Source organism: Orcinus orca, chromosome 18, assembly GCF_937001465.1.
Source record: "Orcinus orca chromosome 18, mOrcOrc1.1, whole genome shotgun sequence".
Lineage (NCBI taxonomy): Eukaryota > Metazoa > Chordata > Mammalia > Artiodactyla > Delphinidae > Orcinus > Orcinus orca.
In genome coordinates this window covers 45,585,376-45,603,421 of record NC_064576.1, presented here as the reverse complement: position 1 = coordinate 45,603,421, position 18,046 = coordinate 45,585,376, and the positions used below count along the sequence as shown (strand labels likewise).

At 35.2% G+C, this 18,046-nt stretch overlaps 1 protein-coding gene across 1 annotated transcript in view; it reads left to right on the top strand.

The window, feature by feature from the left end:
* The window catches only part of TDRD3 (tudor domain containing 3), a 197,858-nt gene that overhangs the window by 113,332 nt on the left and 66,480 nt on the right, over nt 1–18,046 (top strand). Inside the window, exons 6-8 of the mRNA XM_004279927.3 lie at nt 8,621–8,692; nt 11,222–11,371; nt 16,275–16,415. Of these exons, the coding sequence (XP_004279975.2) occupies nt 8,621–8,692; nt 11,222–11,371; nt 16,275–16,415 (363 nt within the window). The remainder of the gene's footprint in view (nt 1–8,620; nt 8,693–11,221; nt 11,372–16,274; nt 16,416–18,046) is intronic.

The following is an 18,046-nucleotide window of genomic DNA, read 5'->3' as shown; positions in this document are numbered from 1 at the left end:
ATATTATGAAATATAAGATAATATTCCATAACTGCATTGTTTGATTGAAAATGTTGCACAAGCAAGTAAATCAGAAGTGGTTTGATAGTTTTATATAAATAGCCAAGTTTATGAACTTAGAATTTCCTGGAGAAATCCCACCCATTTCATGTGATCTTTTCCTTTCACAAATTAATATATTGTATTTTTATTATCATTAGAGATTTTTAAAAGTGTGTTAAGTTGTTGTCAAGTCAGACCAACATATTATACATAATTTTTACAACCCAGCCAGAACTACCTTACTAATTGTAAAGTCAGTCAGACATTCCTAGGAACTTCCTCACCTCCAGCACACACACATACACACACACAAACACATACATGGATCAGTAGTACTTTGACAGTTATTCTTGTAATGTTTTATTATATATTTTTGCACTTTGTTTCCTGAAAGCCATGCTAGTATTTCTTGTTAGGGGGCAGTAAAAATTTACATGAAAAAGAGTTTAAAAACATCTTAATATGATAATAGTTCTCTTTGGTTTTATAGTTCTTTTGATTTTGGTAACTATAATGTTGTAGAAATCATGGAGAGTTCAAATTACTTGAGCATCTGGCAGGTGAAACACATAGAAATCAAATGTACACATAGAAATAATAAACCATAGAGTTAATTTTGGAAGTAATGGGGTCCTAGGCATTCTTGCAAAATAAATAGAGGGGGAAGAGAACATTGGATAGTATTTAAAGCATGTGTAGGTGTTGTAGTTGTAGCAAGTTGGATATAGACAGGTGACAAAAAGAAAAACTCAAACCTCAAAGTATGATAAAGATAGGTTTTGGAGAGTTCTGTAGCAGATATAATTTGTAAAGTAATGTAGTTCTATAACATTTTAGTGCTCCCCCCCTCACCTCCTATGACAGATAATTTTTTTTAAATTTTTTCTGTTTTTAAAAATTGTAAAGTATACATAACAAAGTTTAACATTTTAATCATTTTTAAGTGTAAAATTAAGTGGCATTAAGTACATCCTTATTGTTACACAACCCCCTCCCTCCAGAATTTTTTATCTTCTCAAATTGAAACTCTGTACCAATTAAACAATAACTTCCCATCCCCCCCTCCCAATCTCTGGCCACCTTGTACTCCAGCTATCTCATAATAGTATAGTCATATAGTATTCGCCCTTTTGTGTCTGGCTTATTTCACTTAGCATAATGTCTTCAAGGTTCATCCATGTTGTAGCATGTGTCAGAATTTACTAACTTTTTAAGGCTGAATAATATTCCGTTGTATGTAAATGCCACATTTTGTTCATTCATCCACTAATGGACATTAGGGTTCTTTCCACCTTTTGGCTATTGTGAATAAAGGTGTTATGAACATGGGTGTACAAATATCTGCTTGAGTTCCTGCTTTCAGTTCTTTTGAGTTTATACTCAGAAGTAGGATTGCTGGATTGCATAGTAATTCTGTTTAATATTTTGAGTAACTGCTATATTGTTTTCCACAGCAGCTGCACCATTTTACGTTCCCATCTGCAATGCTTAAGTGATCCAATTTCTTGACATCCCTGCCAACCCTTGTTATTTCATGTTTTTTGGATAATAACCATCCTAATAAGTGTGAAGTGGAATATCATTGTGGTTTTGATTTGCATTTCCCTAGTGCGTAGTGATGTTTAGCATCTTTTCATATGTTTACTGGCTGTTTGTATATCTTCTTTGGAGAAATGTGTATTTAAGTCCTTTGTCTATTTTAAATTTTTTTGTTGTTGTTGTGTGAGTTTTTGATTTATTCTGGATATCAATTCCTTATCTGATATATGATTTGCAAATATTTTTCACATTCCATTGGTTGCCTTTTCACTCTGTTGGTAGTGTCCTTTGATGCAAAAGCATTTTAAATTTTATTGAAGTTCAGTTTTACCTGTTTTTTTTCTTTTGTTGCCTATGTTTTTGGTGTCATATCCAAGAAATTGCAAAATCCCAATGTCATGAAGCTTTTTCTCTATGTTTTCTTGCTGAAGTTTTATGGGTTTAGCTCTTTGGCTCTTAAATTTAGGTCTTTGATCCATTTTGAATTAATTTTTGTACATGGTTTAAGACCTTTGCATATGGATATCCAGTTTTCCCACCCCCATTTGTTGAAGAGAATCTCCTTCCCCTATTGAATGACCTGATCTCCCTCATCAAAAATCATTTAACCATATTTTTTTTCTTTATTTTATTTCTTTATTTCTTTATTCTATTAGTCTGTCTTAATGCCAGTACTGTTTTGACTACTGTAACTTTGTAGTAAGTTTGTAATCAAGTAGTATGAGCTTTTTTCAGGATTATTTTGACTATTCAGGGTCCCTTGAGATCCCATATGAATTTTAGGATGGATTTTTCTGTTTCTGCAAAAAGCATTCTTAGGATTTTGATAGGAATTGCATTGAATCTCTAGATCTGTTTGAGTAGTATTGCCATCTTAACAGTATTAAATCTTCCAACTCATGACCATGTGATGACTTTTCATTTATTGGTGTCTAATTTCTTTTAGCAATCTTTTGTTGTTTTCATTGTATAGATCTTCTTCTTTGTGTAATTTTATCCCTAAGTATTTTATTCTTTTTTATTCTAGTATAAATGGAAGCTTATAACTTGCAGTTGCTTTTTGCTTAGCCTAGTTCTCAGCAGTGACTTAAGGGAATTCCTATACAGGTTTCCAGAGCTTCATTTCTGTGCAGGCCTTTCTTTTTCAAAACTCTGCCCCAGAGCTTCCAGTTATTTCAGCCTGGCTTGAGCTGTGAGACATTTTCTCAACTCAGAACTCTGTGCTGTCTGTCTGCATTATGCCTCCAAGCAGAAAGGCAGAGTTCACCTGTTTGTTTGTTTTTTTCTCTTTCTCTTTGGGATTACAGTCCTGTGCTACTTCTTGCCCTATGTCTTAAAACAGTTGTTTCCTACATGTTGTCCAGATTACTAGTTGTAGAGGGAGATTAAGTCTTGTCTCTTACACAGTCATAGGATGGGAAGTAGAAATCCTGTAATATGCTTCTAATTATATACTGTGTATTGAGAGATGGTATTATTGGCAGCTTATGTGAGCTTTTAAGGAAGTCATGGCATAAACTGAAATGATTTATTGCTCTTTGAATGGTCTTTTTCTTTAATCTAAATTAAAACTGGGGAAAGGACCCCTAGATAAGTTTATGCATTTGCTGTTTTTTCTTAAACTAGGTTAACATCTTAAATACAGCTTATCAAGAAATGTGATATTCATATATAGTTTAAATTGTTCTTTGATTAATTAACTGAATATTACTGTTGTCTTTAGTCTTAGTTTTTTTCTATAACTTATACAAAATATATAGTATTCCTTTTATAATGCAGGGACTCTAGAGTAGGTGTAAGGTACATATGGTAATTTTTTAACTTATTTTTCACCATTTAAAATATTTTAAACGTAACATTTTCTATAACAATAATCATTAAAAATGCACAAAAAACTTCAGAGTCGAGAAGGTGTATTAAGTGACAACCAGTGCTTAACAGATATATGTTAACACCTCAAAGATAAAACAGATAGGAGGACTAGATGGGTGAAAAGATTCCTTATGGCATTTTTTTTTTAACATCTTCATTGGAGTATAATTGCTTTACAATGGTGTGTTAGTTTTTGCTTTATAACAAAGGGAATCAGCTATACATATACATCTATCCCCATATGTCTTCCCTCTTGAGTCTCCCTCCCTCCCACCCTCCCTATCCTACCCCTCTAGGTTGTCACAAAGCACCAAGCTGATCTCCCTGGGCTATGCGGCTGCTTCCAACTAGCTATCAGTTTTACATTTGGTAGGGAATATATGTCCATGCCACGCTCTCACTTTGTTCCAGCTTACCCTTCCCCCTCCCCGTGTCCTCAAGTCCATTCTCTAGTAGGTCTGCATCATTATTCCCATCCTGCCCCTGGGTTCTTCATGACCATTTTTTTTCTTTATATTCCATATATATGTGTTAGCATATGGTATTTGTTTTTCTCTTTCTGACTTACTTCACTCTGTATGACAGACTCCAGGTCCATCCACCTCACTATAACTCAACAAATAACTCAATTTCGTTTCTTTTTATGGCTGAGTAATATTCCATTGTGTATATATGCCACATCTTCTTTATCCATTCATCTGTCAGTGGACACTTAGGTTGCTTCCATGTCCTGGCTATTTTAAATAGAGCTGCAGTGAACATTGTGGTACATGACTCTTTTTGAATTATGCTTTTCTCAGGGTATATGCCCAGTAGTGGGATTGCTGGGTCGTATGGTAGTTCTATTTGTAGTTTTTTAAGGAACCTCCATACTGTTCTCCATAGTGGCTGTATCAATTTACATTCTCACCAACAGTGCCAGAGGATTCCCTTTTCTCCACACCCTCTCCAGGATTTATTGTTTATAGATTTTTTGATGATGGGTATTCTGACTGGTGTGAGATGGTATCTCATTGTAGTTTTGATTTGCATTTCTCTAATGATTAATGATGTTGAGCATTCTTTCATGTGTTTGTTTGCAACCTGTATATCTTCTTTGGAGGAATGTCTATTTAGGTCTTCTGCCCATTTTTGGATTGGGTTGTTTGTTTTTTTGTTATTGAGCTACATGAACTACTTGTAAATTTTGGAGATTAATCGTTTGTCAGTTGCTTCATTTGCAAATATCTTCTCCCATTTAGAGGGTTCTCTTTTATCTTGTTTATGGTTTCCTTTGCTGTGCAAAAGCTTTTAAGTTTCACTAGGTCCCATTTGTTTATTTTTCTTTTAATTTCCATTTCTCTAGGAGGTGGGTCAAAAAGGATCTTGCTGTGAATTATGTCATAGAGTGTTCTGCCTATGTTTTCCTCTAAGAGTTTGATAGTGTCTGGCCTTACATTTAGGTCTTTAATCCATTTTGAATATATTTTTGTGTATGGTGTTAGGGAGTCTTCTAGTTTCATTCTTTTACATGTAGCTGTCCAGTTTTCCCAGCACCACTCATTGAAGAGACTGTCTTTTTTCCTCTGTATATTCTTACCTCCTTTATCAAGAATAAGGTGACCATATGTGTGCGGGTTTATCTCTGGGCTTTCTATCCTGTTCCCTTGATGTATATTTCTGTTTTTGTGCCAGTACCATACTGTCTTGATTACTGCAGCTTTGTAGTATAGTCTGAAGTCAGGGAGTGTGATTCCTCCAGTGCCATTTTCCTTTCTCAAGATTGCTTTGGCTATTTGGGGTCTTTTGTGTTTCCATACAAATTGTGAAATGTTTTGTCCTAGTTCTGTGAAAAATGCCAGTAGTAGTTTGATAGGGATTGCATTGAATCTGTAGATTGCTTTGGGTAGTGTAGTCATTTTCACAATGTTGGTTCTTCCAATCCAAGAACATGGTATATCTCTCCATCTATTTCTATCATCTTTAATTTCTTTCATCAGTATCTTATAGTTTTCTGCATACAGGTCTTTTGTCTCCTTAGGTAGGTTTACTCCTAGGTGTTTTATTCTTTTTGTTGCAGTGGTAAATGGGAGTGTTCCCTTAATTTCATTTTCAGATTTTTCATCATTAGTGTTTAGGAATGCAAGAGATTTCTGTGCATTAACTTTGTATCATGCTACTTTACCAAATTCGTTGATTAGCTCTAGTAGTTTTCTGATGGCATCTTTAGGGTGCTCTATGTATAGTATCATGACATCTGCAAACAGTGACAGCTTTACTTCTTCTTTTCTGATTTGGATTCCTTTTATTACTTTTTCTTCTCTGATTGCTGTGGCTAAAACTTCCAAAACAATGTTGAATAATAGTGGTGACAGTGGGCAACCTTGTCTTGTTCCTGATCTTAGTGCAAATGGTTTCAGTTTTTCACCATTGAGGATGATGTTGGCTGTGGGTTTGTCATATATGGCCTTTATTATGTTGAGGTAAGTTCCTTCTATGCCTACTTTCTGGAGGGTTTTTATCATAAATGGGTGTTGAATTTTGTTGAAAGATTTTTCTGCATCTATTGAGGTGATCATATGGTTTTTCTTCAATTTGTTAATATGGTGTATCACATTGATTGATTTGTGTATGTTGAAGAATCCTTGCACTCCTGGTGTAAACCCCACTTGATCATGGTGTATGATCCTTTTAATGTGCTGTTGGATTCTGTTTGCTAGTATTTTGTTGAGGATTTTTGCATCTATGTTCATCAGTGATACTGGCCTGTAGTTTTCTTTCTTTGTGACATCTTTGTCTGGTTTTGGTATCAGGGTGATGGTGGCCTTGTAGAATGAGTTAGGGAATGTTCTTCCCTCTCCTATATTTTGGAAGTGTTTGAGAAGGATAGGTGTTAGCTCTTCTCTAAATATTTGATAGAATTCACCTGTGAAGCCATCTGGTCCTGGGCTTTTGTTTGTTGAAAGATATTTAATCACAGTTTCAATTTCAGAGTTGTGATTGGTCTGTTTATATTTTCTGTTTCTTCCTGGTTCTGTCTTGGAAGGTTGTGCTTTTTGAAGAATTTTTCCATTTCTTCCAGGTTGTCCATTTTATTGGCCTATAGTTGCTTATAATAATCTCTCATGATCCTTTGTGTTTCTGCAGTGTCAGTTGTTACTTCTCCTTTTTCATTTCTAATTCTATTGATAAGAGTCTTCTCCCTTTTTTTCTTGATGAGTCTGGCTAATGGTTTATCAATTTTGTTTATCTTCTCAAAGAACCAGCTTTTACTTTTATTGATCTTTGTTATGGTTTCCTTCATTTCTTTTTCAATTATTTGTGATCTGATCTTTATGATTTCTTTCATTCTGCTAACTTTGGGGTTTTTTGGTTCTTCTTTCTCTAATTGCGTTAGGTGTAAGGTTAGGTTGTTGATTTGAGATGTTTCTTGTTTCTTACCGTAGGATTGTATTGCTATAAACTTCCTTCTTAGAACGGCTTTTGCTGCATCCCATAGGTTTTGGGTCATCGTGTTTTCATTGTCATTTGTTTATAGGTTTTTTTTTTCATGCGGTACACGGGCCTCTCACTGTTGTGGCCTCTCCCGTTGTGGAGCACAGGCTCCAGACGCACACGCTCAGCGGCCATGGCTTACGGGCCCAGCTGCTCCGCGGCATGTGGGATCTTCCCGGACCGGGGCACGAACCCGTGTCCACTGCATCGGCAGGCAGACTCTCAACCACTGTGCCACCAGGGAAGCCCTGGAAGCTTTTTTTTTTTTTTAATTAAAGAACAATCTGTTGAATACTTCTTTTAAGTATACATTGATTTGTAAAACAAGACTTTTATTAAGGAAATTTTACTGTAATTGAAATTATCCTCCATATTATAAACTATAGCGGTCTGATCTCTTTAAATAGTTAGAAATCACTTTTATCAGTATTCCTATGAACTGTTTCTAGTTAACAGCACTTCTGACACCTAGTGTGGAGTTTTCTTTTCCACATCAAGCAATTCTCCAGTTCTCTCCACTGGGATACCAGGTAGATGTCCTAAAATTTAATTCAGTTCTGACACTAACTACCTGGATTTAGTACAGACCCCGTAGGTTAAGAACTCAGTCTCAGAAGACTACCCCTCACTTCAGGTGCTAATTGAAAGTAGTAGGTCCTGATGTTATCCACTCTTCTGTCCAACTTGGCTATAAATTAGGGGTTCTCAGGATCCCCTGCTCAGATTTGATAATTTGCTATAATGGCTCACAGAACTTAGGGAAACACTTTACTTGCTATTACTGGTTTATTATAAACGATGTTATAAAAGATAAACAGCCAGATGAAGAGCTTAATAGGGCAAGATCAGGAAGGGTCCTGGACACAGGAGCTTCTGTCCCTGTGGAGTTCGGTGTGTACCACCCTTCTGGCACATGGATGTATTCACCAGCCTGGAAGCTCCCTGAACCCCATCGTTTATGGGGTTTTAGTGGAGGTTCATTACATAGGCCCGCTTGAGTTAATCACTGGCCACTGGTGATTGACTCAATCTCTAGCCCTCTAATCGCATGGTTGGTTTTTCCAGCTACCAGTCCCCACCCTGGAGCTTGCTAGGGGCCCATTAATAGTCACCTCATTAATATAAACTCAGGATGCTCAAAGGCGCTTATTATGTAGAACAAAATGTACTCCTTAACCCTGTGATTCAGGAAATTTCAAGTGTTTTAGGGTCTCTGTTCCAGGAACTGGGGACAAAGACCAAATATATATTTCTTATTATATAACAGTATCACAAATATGTTTTTTGCTAATAGATTTTTATGTCTAAAAATTTCATTTTGAAGATAATTTCCAGATATTTTTCTGTCAGATTATTGTTTTACTATGCATTAAAATGAAATTCTTGCTACCAAAGTTTATCATCTTTGTTGAGAGGTTTTAACTGTGTTTTCTTCTTATGGGAGCAACTTGGCAAATACTTCTGAAAATCATGTCAGTTTGGGTTTTGGAAAGGGGAAGTAAGGGGAGAGTCTTTGCCTAGTTATTGAAGTTAGGAATACGATAATTTATATAGTTTGAAATTAATAATAGAAGGCTTTTTTTCTATTTCCTATAAGAATCTACTAAAATGAGTAGATTCCTGGTGCATTATAAGTGTTGTTAAATATATTTTTAATGTATAATTTCTGTTTTACAACTCACTTTTCTCACAGAGCTTGTCAAAACACAATAGAAGCAATATTGGAACCGAAGGTGGACCACCTCCTTTTGTGCCTTTTGGACAGGTAATGACTTTCATTTTGGCAGATGAATTTTAATCAGCAAAAAATGTTTTTCATTTGTATTCAAGCTGTGTTTAGTTTTGTGCTGAACTGTTCACTCAGAGGTCATAGGAGTTATATGGAAATATATTAACTACAGGAAATCAATAATTGTGGGTTTTTTTCTCGTTATTGTAATTAAAGTTTTTGTGTAGATTCTTTTCTCAAAAGCTGTTAACCCAGGGCTTCCCTGGTGGCGCAGTGGTTGAGAGTCCGCCTGCCGATGCAGGGGACACGGGTTCGTGCCCCGGTCCAAGAAGATGCCACATGCCGCGGAGCAGCTGGGCCCGTGAGCCATGGTGGCTGAGCCTGCGTGTCCAGAGCCTGTGCTCCACAGCAGGAGAGGCCACAACATTGAGAGGCCCGCGTACCACAAAAAAAAAAAAAAAAAAAAGCTGTTAACCCAAAGATTGAAACAGTTAAGAGACACACCTGAAATGCAGCTTAAAATTAATATCAGATGGTGGTGGGGGCATTTTTTTTTGAGAGAGAAATGCAGAAGTAAGAAGACAAAAATATGCTATAATTTCTCACTTTGTTCATTAAAAACAAAAGAGGGAGAAAAAATAAAAGCATCAACAGAAAGATTGACAGGAGACAAAAGAGTGAGAACATGAGGCAGGGAAGGGCATCAATGCACTTTAGGAGAGCCTGCTGTCCCAGCTGCCCCTTCCGAGATTCTATTCTTCTGCCTTGATCCAAATGCCCATCTCAGTCAGGTACTTAATTTTATTTCCAGTTGGTATTTTCATTTTCAACTACAGCAGCCCTGATTCTTCTCTCACATAAGCTAAAGGTTTTCCTTCTGTTTCCTAACTTTCAACCCCCTTGCTGCAAAATGTTACCCTGAGGTACCTCCTCAGCTGACCAATATCATGTGTCTTCCTGGTTGTGCTAAGCCTCAAATTGCCTTTAAAACAGTCTCCTCCAGCTTGTCCCTGCTTTATAACTGAAGAATCTGAGAATAATCCCTGTGGCTGCTTGCTCTTTGCCACGTGATACCACTAAAATTTAGCTCTTGGTAATCTGCCTTGCATTTGTGCTTTATTTTCCTTCAAGAGTGCTGGCTCAAAGTGAAGATGAGTTGGGGACACAACAGCTAGGAAACAGACCTATATCTCAATAACAATTTAAAAAATTTTGGTATGAAAAACAGATACCTAGTTGATCAGAAAATAAGTGGGCAGGATCAATTGACTGGCATCCTCTTCAAACCCCTTTTTGGAGGGTCTACTCAAAATTAAATAAGACATTCTTGCATCGTGGCTATTTTGAAAGTATTTAAAACATATGTCATTTTTTATTGTGCTTTGGAACATGGGACAGTCAAGATAAAAGGAGGCATGATCTGTGCTGATGATATTCTTATTTCTATCAGTGAAAAACCCCAAGAATGAAAACAGAGTGTAAACATTTTAATAATTTATATTTGAAAATAACAAATGCTGTGTTTGTAAGAATTTTCTTTCCCCTTAAACATTTTGGTGATAATATTTCTTTCAAAAATTGCTCACAGAGACTTATGATTTAATTATTTTCAAGAATTTGAAGTGTGTTTATAGCTTTTTTTTTGTATTAGGAAGTATATTAAAAGTTATAGCTTAAATAATATTATTTGTTTATGAAGTCCATTGTGAAAATCTGTTATTCAGCATCTTAGCCTTGAACATGGGTTAAAGACAGAATATGCTTGGCTGTGTGTTAGAGTCAGCTATTTTATATTTATATTATTGAAAATCAAAAATCTGTATATTTGTATAACACATTTATTTGAGAGCATATTTTTATTCCTCTTTAAAATTATCAAGTTGAAAAAGGTTCATTTTATAGGATTTTTGCTGTTAGAATTAGAAGAGAGAACAGAATTCAGGACTTATTTTTAGACAATGATGGCTTTCTTAATTTGTCTTAAGAGACTAAAAACCTAAAACTTTGCAGCCTGATTAGGGGGAGGGAGTATGTTTTTAGCTTTCGGCTTATAAGATGAGAGACACCTTTCTATATGTTAAAATAACTATAAACCCTCATGGATATTGTGGCATAATGTGGAAATCAAGGGCTTAATAAAAAACTGAATTTACTTCTTGTGCAATAGTCTAGACTGTTTGAAATTTAAAATTATTTTAAGTCATTATCCTAAAATGAAACTTAGATCTTTTGGTTTGATGTATGTTTTAAATATTGGGTTAGCCAACATGTTCATTCATAAGATGTTACAGAAAATCCCGAACGAACTTTTTGGCCAACCCAATATGTGCCCTGTTTTAGATTGCCTACATTTAGTGTAGCTTTCATTTACCAGTTACAATTACTTAAAAGTTACTTCAATTAGCTTTCTACCTTTATTTTTAAATCTATGGGAAATAATTGTATTTTTATGGGCTCTTAGCTGTTGTGATACAAATATTTCTTTTGAAGACATTACTTTCTTATGAAAAACTTGCATCTCTTTTGGAACTACTGAAACAATTTATTTTTATTTATTATTGCCAGAAGTGTGTATCTCATGTCCAAGTGGATAGCAGAGAACTTGATCGAAGAAAGACATTACAAGTTACATTGCCTGTCAAACCTCCAAATGATAATGATGAATTTGAAAAGCAAAGGACTGCTGCTATTGCAGAAGTTGCAAAGAGCAAAGAAGTAAGAAACTAAATCATTATGAATTTGTCTTATTCCTTGCCATTATGTTCTATTTAGATTACTCACAATCATTATTGTCTTTTCACATAAAGTAACTAATTGAACAAACTTTTGACATTCTTTTTCTATATTCCATCAGTAGAAAATGCCCTGGTGCCTTTTGGAGTCTTATGGTTACACATTTTACTCATAAACATTCCTTTTCCAATCTCCTTAACAATTCCATTAAGTGACCTTTGCTAGCAAACCACCCTTCTTTTCTCCCACTTTCTTTTCTTCTTAACAGTATACAAATGAACACAACTTTTTTTTTTTTTTTTTTTTTTTTAATGGCAGAGGGTTTCCCATTATTAGTTGGGATAGATGATACTTTTTGAGGATAATTTTCCCCTATAATAGAAATTTTTGAGGAATCCAGGTAAACATTAGAGGGTAAATCAATGGCTCAGGATTCACATTTTTAACATTCTTAAATCTAATGTATAGTAAAAAATAATTTTTATCTTTGGATCATATGTGCATTTATACATACCCTCCTTTATCAAAAGGTTTTCTTTTCATTATTTGTAATTGCTTGCTTATTTGAAATAGGTGTTTTCTGTAGTTATTTATTGATTTTTAGATTTTGACAAGAAATTTTAGTTCATGAATTGGTTGCTTAGATAGATTTTTCTTAACCAGTGGTATTGAAATAGGTTTCTTTATTCAGAACCAGTAATAAATCTTAGCTAACAGCTGTTTTCCTATTTAAATTCAAATTTTAAGTAGGAGACTTCTTGAATTTTGGTAGTTCTTCCTGCAGTGTCTTTCTGTCCTGTTTATGTAGGGGACAAGAGCACAAATTCTGGAATCAGGCAGACAGGAAACATATCCTGCTGACAACCTTGGATAGGTTACTTAAGTTTTGTACCATATTTACTTTATCTATGAAACTGTGAGAATTAAAATTGCTAATCTTTAAAACATTTAGAATACTACATGGCACAGATCATGATATAGTTACTGAACTCCAGTTCGGCAGCTTGTCACTCAAGAATCCAATGCTGAGAGTGTTGGGTTAAAGGAAAGATAGCTTTATTGAGGAAGCCGGGAATCCTGGGGAGAAGGTAGATGTATGTTCCAAAAAACCAACTCCCAACTCGCTAGTTTTGCTTGGAGATTATATAGGGGAAAGAGGAAAGGGCTACATGCTCATGGGGAGGGGGCTGTCTTCCATTTTCAGGATGTTTTTCTTGATCACACGATTCCAAGTAGCTAGCAAGTCTCGCTTGTGGTTGGAACATTAAGTCATAAATCTTTGATTAGCTGTTCCTGGAGAATAAGGAACAAGGGTGAGGCCTATAGAATAACTAATCTTCAGTCTCGATATACATCAACAGCTTTCTTCATCCAACAAGCTAAGCTAAGTTAATGGTAAACTAGGGTAGAAGTCAGGCATAGTAAGCATAAGATCACAGCCATATCCTAACTAAGAAATAGAGTTGGAATAATGCTGAGAAGCTGAGAGCCCCTAATTATAGTCTCACTGCCTCAGTTAAAATAGTCCTTTGCTAAAAGCCTTCAGTAAATGCGACTATTGCTATTCCTCAATGTTTTCTCTATTCTAAGACATTTAAAAATCATTTTTAATATTTCTGAAATTAATTCATTTTGCACAGTTTACATAAAATGCATTTCTTCTTTCCCAAAAAGCTGTTAAAATTATGGAGTTTCAGAAAAGGATATTGGGAGTATATCAATTTCTTAATGATTATAGGAAAGTTGTTCTTTTGATTTACATTTTTCTCAGACAAACTGTCTTTCCAAAATCTTGTTTGATGTCTATTTTCTGGAAGATGGGAATCAGACAAGTTAGGAAATTACTGAAGTAATCCAGGGGGAGAAAAGTTTTTGGTAGCAATGGCAGCTGTGTAGGTGGTACAAAGTGTTCAGATTCTGGTATTTTGAAAATACAGCCATCAGAGTTTCTGAGAGATTAAAGATGGAGCTTGAGAGAAAAAGAGGTATTATGAATGACTTCAAGGGTTTTGGCCTGAAAAATTGGCTGGTTAGAGTTGCTTACTTTGTACTGGAGAAGACCAGGGTGGAACAGGGTGTTATTAATATAATTAGTATATTAATACTGAGGTACCTCTTAGGCATCCATGTGGTAATGTTTAATAGGCAGTAATACAGAGAAGAGTGTAGCTGAAAGGTGAGTTTTGGATTGGATGTATGCATTTGAAAGTGGTAGGCATATGGATTATATTTAAAATCATGAGGTCAAATGAGATCACCAAGGGAATGAGAGCTGAAGGGAAGAGAAAAGGAGAAGGAATGAACCCTGTAGCATTTCAACCTTACCAGTTGAATGAAAGAAGTTGAACCAGCCAAGGTGTGACCAGTAAGACAGGATCAAAACAAGAGAATACAGAAATTATTTCATGGAGGATGATGTATTGAATTTATCAAAGACTGTTGAAAAGTCATGTAAGATGTGGCCTGAGAATTAATGTAGAGTTAGAGGAGTCATTCATTCTCTCCACATTCCTTTATCATTCATGTAGATGCTGGTAAGATAAAGTATAAGTGTGCAGATATCAGTGGGTGGGTTGATGTGGTAAAAATCTATGTAAGTTCTTTAGTGATTATTTCCATTTTTTCAGTGAGGAAGTAAGCATGGTCAAACAGGCACAATGAGGGAGAAGATGTTTGAGATTTGAGGAGTGAGGAGAACATGTAAAATAGTGGTTTTTATTATTTGTATTATTTGTCTACTTTCTTAGATTCTAGAATCCTATTACTGGATCATGAACATAATGTAACAGATTCCTAGATAGGTTTGGTGCCTTGCTAAAGAAGATTGGGAGGGTGAATGGGCTAAGAAAATGTAGTAAGATTGCAAGACAGCATTAAGGCCCACTTGGGGTTTATGATGGTGATGATGTCACAGATGCCTAATTCACATAATATGGACGGGATGGTGTGGCTCATACACGACAACATCAGTTACCTTATGGGTAATGTTTAAGTTGTGATGTTTCTAGATATTTGTATGTTTAGTGGGTAACAACTGTTTTAAAGCAGTGAAAAGCAATTCTGAAAATGCTATTTATCCTATTCCTTAATCCATAAAATGGAAAGAAAATAATAAGGAAATGCCTCCAGAAGATGGGACTATTTCACTGGCACCAAAATAAAAAGCACTTTTGGAGTTACATAATTTAAATTCCAGAAATATATTTAATTTGGAACAGGTCAGGATCCAGACTTTTCAGGTAACTATGTTCTAATATATTAAGCAAAACAGTAATATTGCCATCTGTTATGAGTGTTTACTATGTGCCAGTTATTGAACTCATCACTTCATGTTGATGATGTCACTTAATCCTCACAACATCCCAGTGAGGTAGGTGTTTTTGGGCCGTCCGGCGGCTTGTGGGATCTTAGTTCCCTGACCAGGGATCGAACCCCTGCCCCCTGCAGTGGAAGCGTGGACTCCTAACCACTGTACCACAAGGGAATTCTCTCGTCCCTGTTTTAAAGATGAGAAACCCGAGGTTCACGGAGGATAGAAGTTAAGTGACTTGCCTGAGGGCGGGAACTAGGAAGTGGCTCAGTACAGATTTAGTCCCAGCCTTGTGTAGCTCTTAAGCCTGTATTCTTACCTGTACTACATTGTCTCCCAATCTAATAAACTTTGTATCACATTAATATAAACTCACATTTTTCCTTGTGGTTATGTAAGCAGTGACTATCAAGACATTCCAAAGCTATATTTTTTCTTTTTTTGCTGGGATTGCAGAAACCAAAAACTGAATGAATCCAGTAATGGGTCTTTGGTCTTTGAAGATGTAGTTTTAATTTTGATTTGAATTAAACTTAAATATTGTGGTGTATCAACTACCTAATAGAGGTATTTAATATGTTGTCCATTGATGCTTATCTCACATCATTTTTCTATTTTTCAGGTTCTATTTCTTTACATTTTCATCTGATTCAAAATAATTTCCCAGTCTTATATAAATGTATATCTAGGATGTTTTCTTATTGTAATCATTTTAAGATACATTAAAAAATATTGATAATTATATCTAATAAAAATCAAGTCTTGGCTTCTGCTTTTATTAGCTCTTAGAAAACTATAAAGATATTATATAACCAGATATTTAATTTAATATTGTACAAATAACTGCGGAATGCTTTTCAGTCATGAATTTGTATCTTTCCTAACCGATGTTTTTTATGTTCTAGTCTTTCCACTGTAGTTTTGACAAAACAAAAATGAGATCAAATTCAAATTTGATTACACATATAATTATTCAAATAAGTCAGACAAAATAAGAAATATGGACTTTAAAGCTTTTATACATAGTTGGTAAGATATAGTATATGTGGTAATTAATGTAAATAATAAATTAGTAATGAGACTTTTAATCCCATGTTAAAATTTGTATTATTTGTCTACTTTCTTAGGTTCTAGAATCCTGAACATAGAATCCTGAACATAATGTAACAGATTCCTAGATAGGTTAGGTGCCTTGCTAAAGAAAGCCTTGCCATGTAGCTGGATTTGTCTCATGATATCAGTCAAGTATTTTACCCTAGAATAATTTTTGACACCTAATCTCCATAATACTTGTGCTATTTTCTTTTCTTTTATATTGTTGTCTACTTAAGTTTATTCTGATGATTTGCCGTGGAGATTTAAAGATTATAATCATGTAATTTTTTTAATTGCCTCCCCTGGACTTGTGAGATTATGACTAGTAGATATTTAGAAAGAATTAGTTAACATTTCATTTTTTTCCTGTAAAACATAATTAAGAAGCTTAACTACTTCAGATTTTAGTCATAGCTTAGCCTTTAGAGCTTTTTAAAATGTTATTTATTTACATTTCTTTTATCTTTCTGTTATCTGAAGACCAAGACATTTGGAGGAGGTGGTGGTGGTGCTAGAAGTAATCTCAACATGAGTGCTGCTGGCAACCGAAACAGGGAGATTTTACAGAAAGAAAAGTCAAACAAATCAGAGGGAAAACATGAAGGTGTCTACAGAGAACTGGTAAGGCTGAAGAACCAACCACAAAGTTTATGTCTTTTTTTCTTTAATAGCCTTGGATTTTTTAATTCTTTCTCAGAACCACCACTGGCTTTTTGCGTATATTATAAATAGGTGTCACAACTCTAAGAAGGCTTTCATTAAGGAGTCCAGTTAATAATTTCCAGTTATTCCATGGAAAATTTGGATTGGTTGAAAAATAATTTACTTAAGTAAAATTTACGTTTTACTTAACTTTCTAATGTCTGAATGATGTCTTTTAGAATGGATTGATAAAAAGTCATCAAATTAAACAGAAAACGCTCAATGGAAATTATATTCTAAAAGATGATGCCTCAGAACCATACAGTTATGGGCCATTCCCTACCTTCCCCACATCTTTTCTCAAATTTTGTCTAAAGTGATTTTGTTTTGTTGTGTTCTTTGGGAAAAATATTGAAATGGAAAATGTATATTATAGACTCAATTGCAAAATATTCCTGGATTTTTGAGATAATGGGAGGAGTCAGAGATATTTCTGGTATGCTACAGTGTCCTCAGATATAAGGGAACTGACAGGAATTCATTTTCCTCTGCCTTTAAAGGTTAAATGACTTTGGGTGATTTTGTCTGTAGAGTGCTAAGACTAGCTTAACTAATGGGGTTTCATCATCCCATATAACAAGAGATTTGGAGATAGATGGTTACAAAGATTGGTAAATTCAGCAGTATAACAGTGTTGGAGCTCTGGTGAGCATCTCTCTAGTTTCTTGGTTTTCTTCTCTGGGTTACAGGATTCTCTGTGTGTTAAATCTTCATGCAAAAAGTTCAGAGGCTAGAAGGAAAGGGTACATTTATCTGGGTGTGGATCTGTTTTATCAGATAAAAAAATAATTTTGGAAATCTCCAGTAAATTCCATCTATGGTTCATTGACTAGAACTAGGTCACATGCCCACTCCTAAATCAATCACTAGCCAAGGAGAATAGGTTTATAACAGAGCCAGACTATCTTTTCCTTGAATACATGATCATCTCTTTCTTTAAAAAAAAAAAAGTCAGTTTTCAGGTTTGAGTGGATACAGCAAGTTGAAAACTACACAGTCTCTAACTCAAGAAGCTCTTAAACTTGAGTGAATTGAGAACCCTCATCTGGGGATGTCTTGCCATAGAACACCAAAGACCAGCAGTTTGGGATTGTTGTGAGGAGTAAAAACATATGAAGGGAGTGATATCACAAAGATGGCAGAATGGAAAGCTCCAGAAATTGGGCAGTCCACCAAAACAACTCTTAAGCTGACAAACATTGTCTGAAGCAACTATTTTACAACTCTGGAGTCAAATCAAACTCTTGCAGCATACAGAGTGGTGATTAATGAAGAAAGAGGCTGGTCACTGGCTGACCAGGGAGATAATGGAACAAAGGCTCCAATGATCACATGTCACAAGGAATAAAATCCTTACGAAAGGAAATCTGGAAAAGTTGCTAAGCAAACTTACAGCTGCAGTCTTCATTAAGTAACAACAGCAGTCCCTGAGGAGGAGGGAGAATCTGATTTCCAAAATTACCATCAATACAGTATTCAGAATTTTCAGTTCTCAACAGAAAATTACAAAGCATACCATAAAACAGGAAAGTATGATCCACTCACAGGAA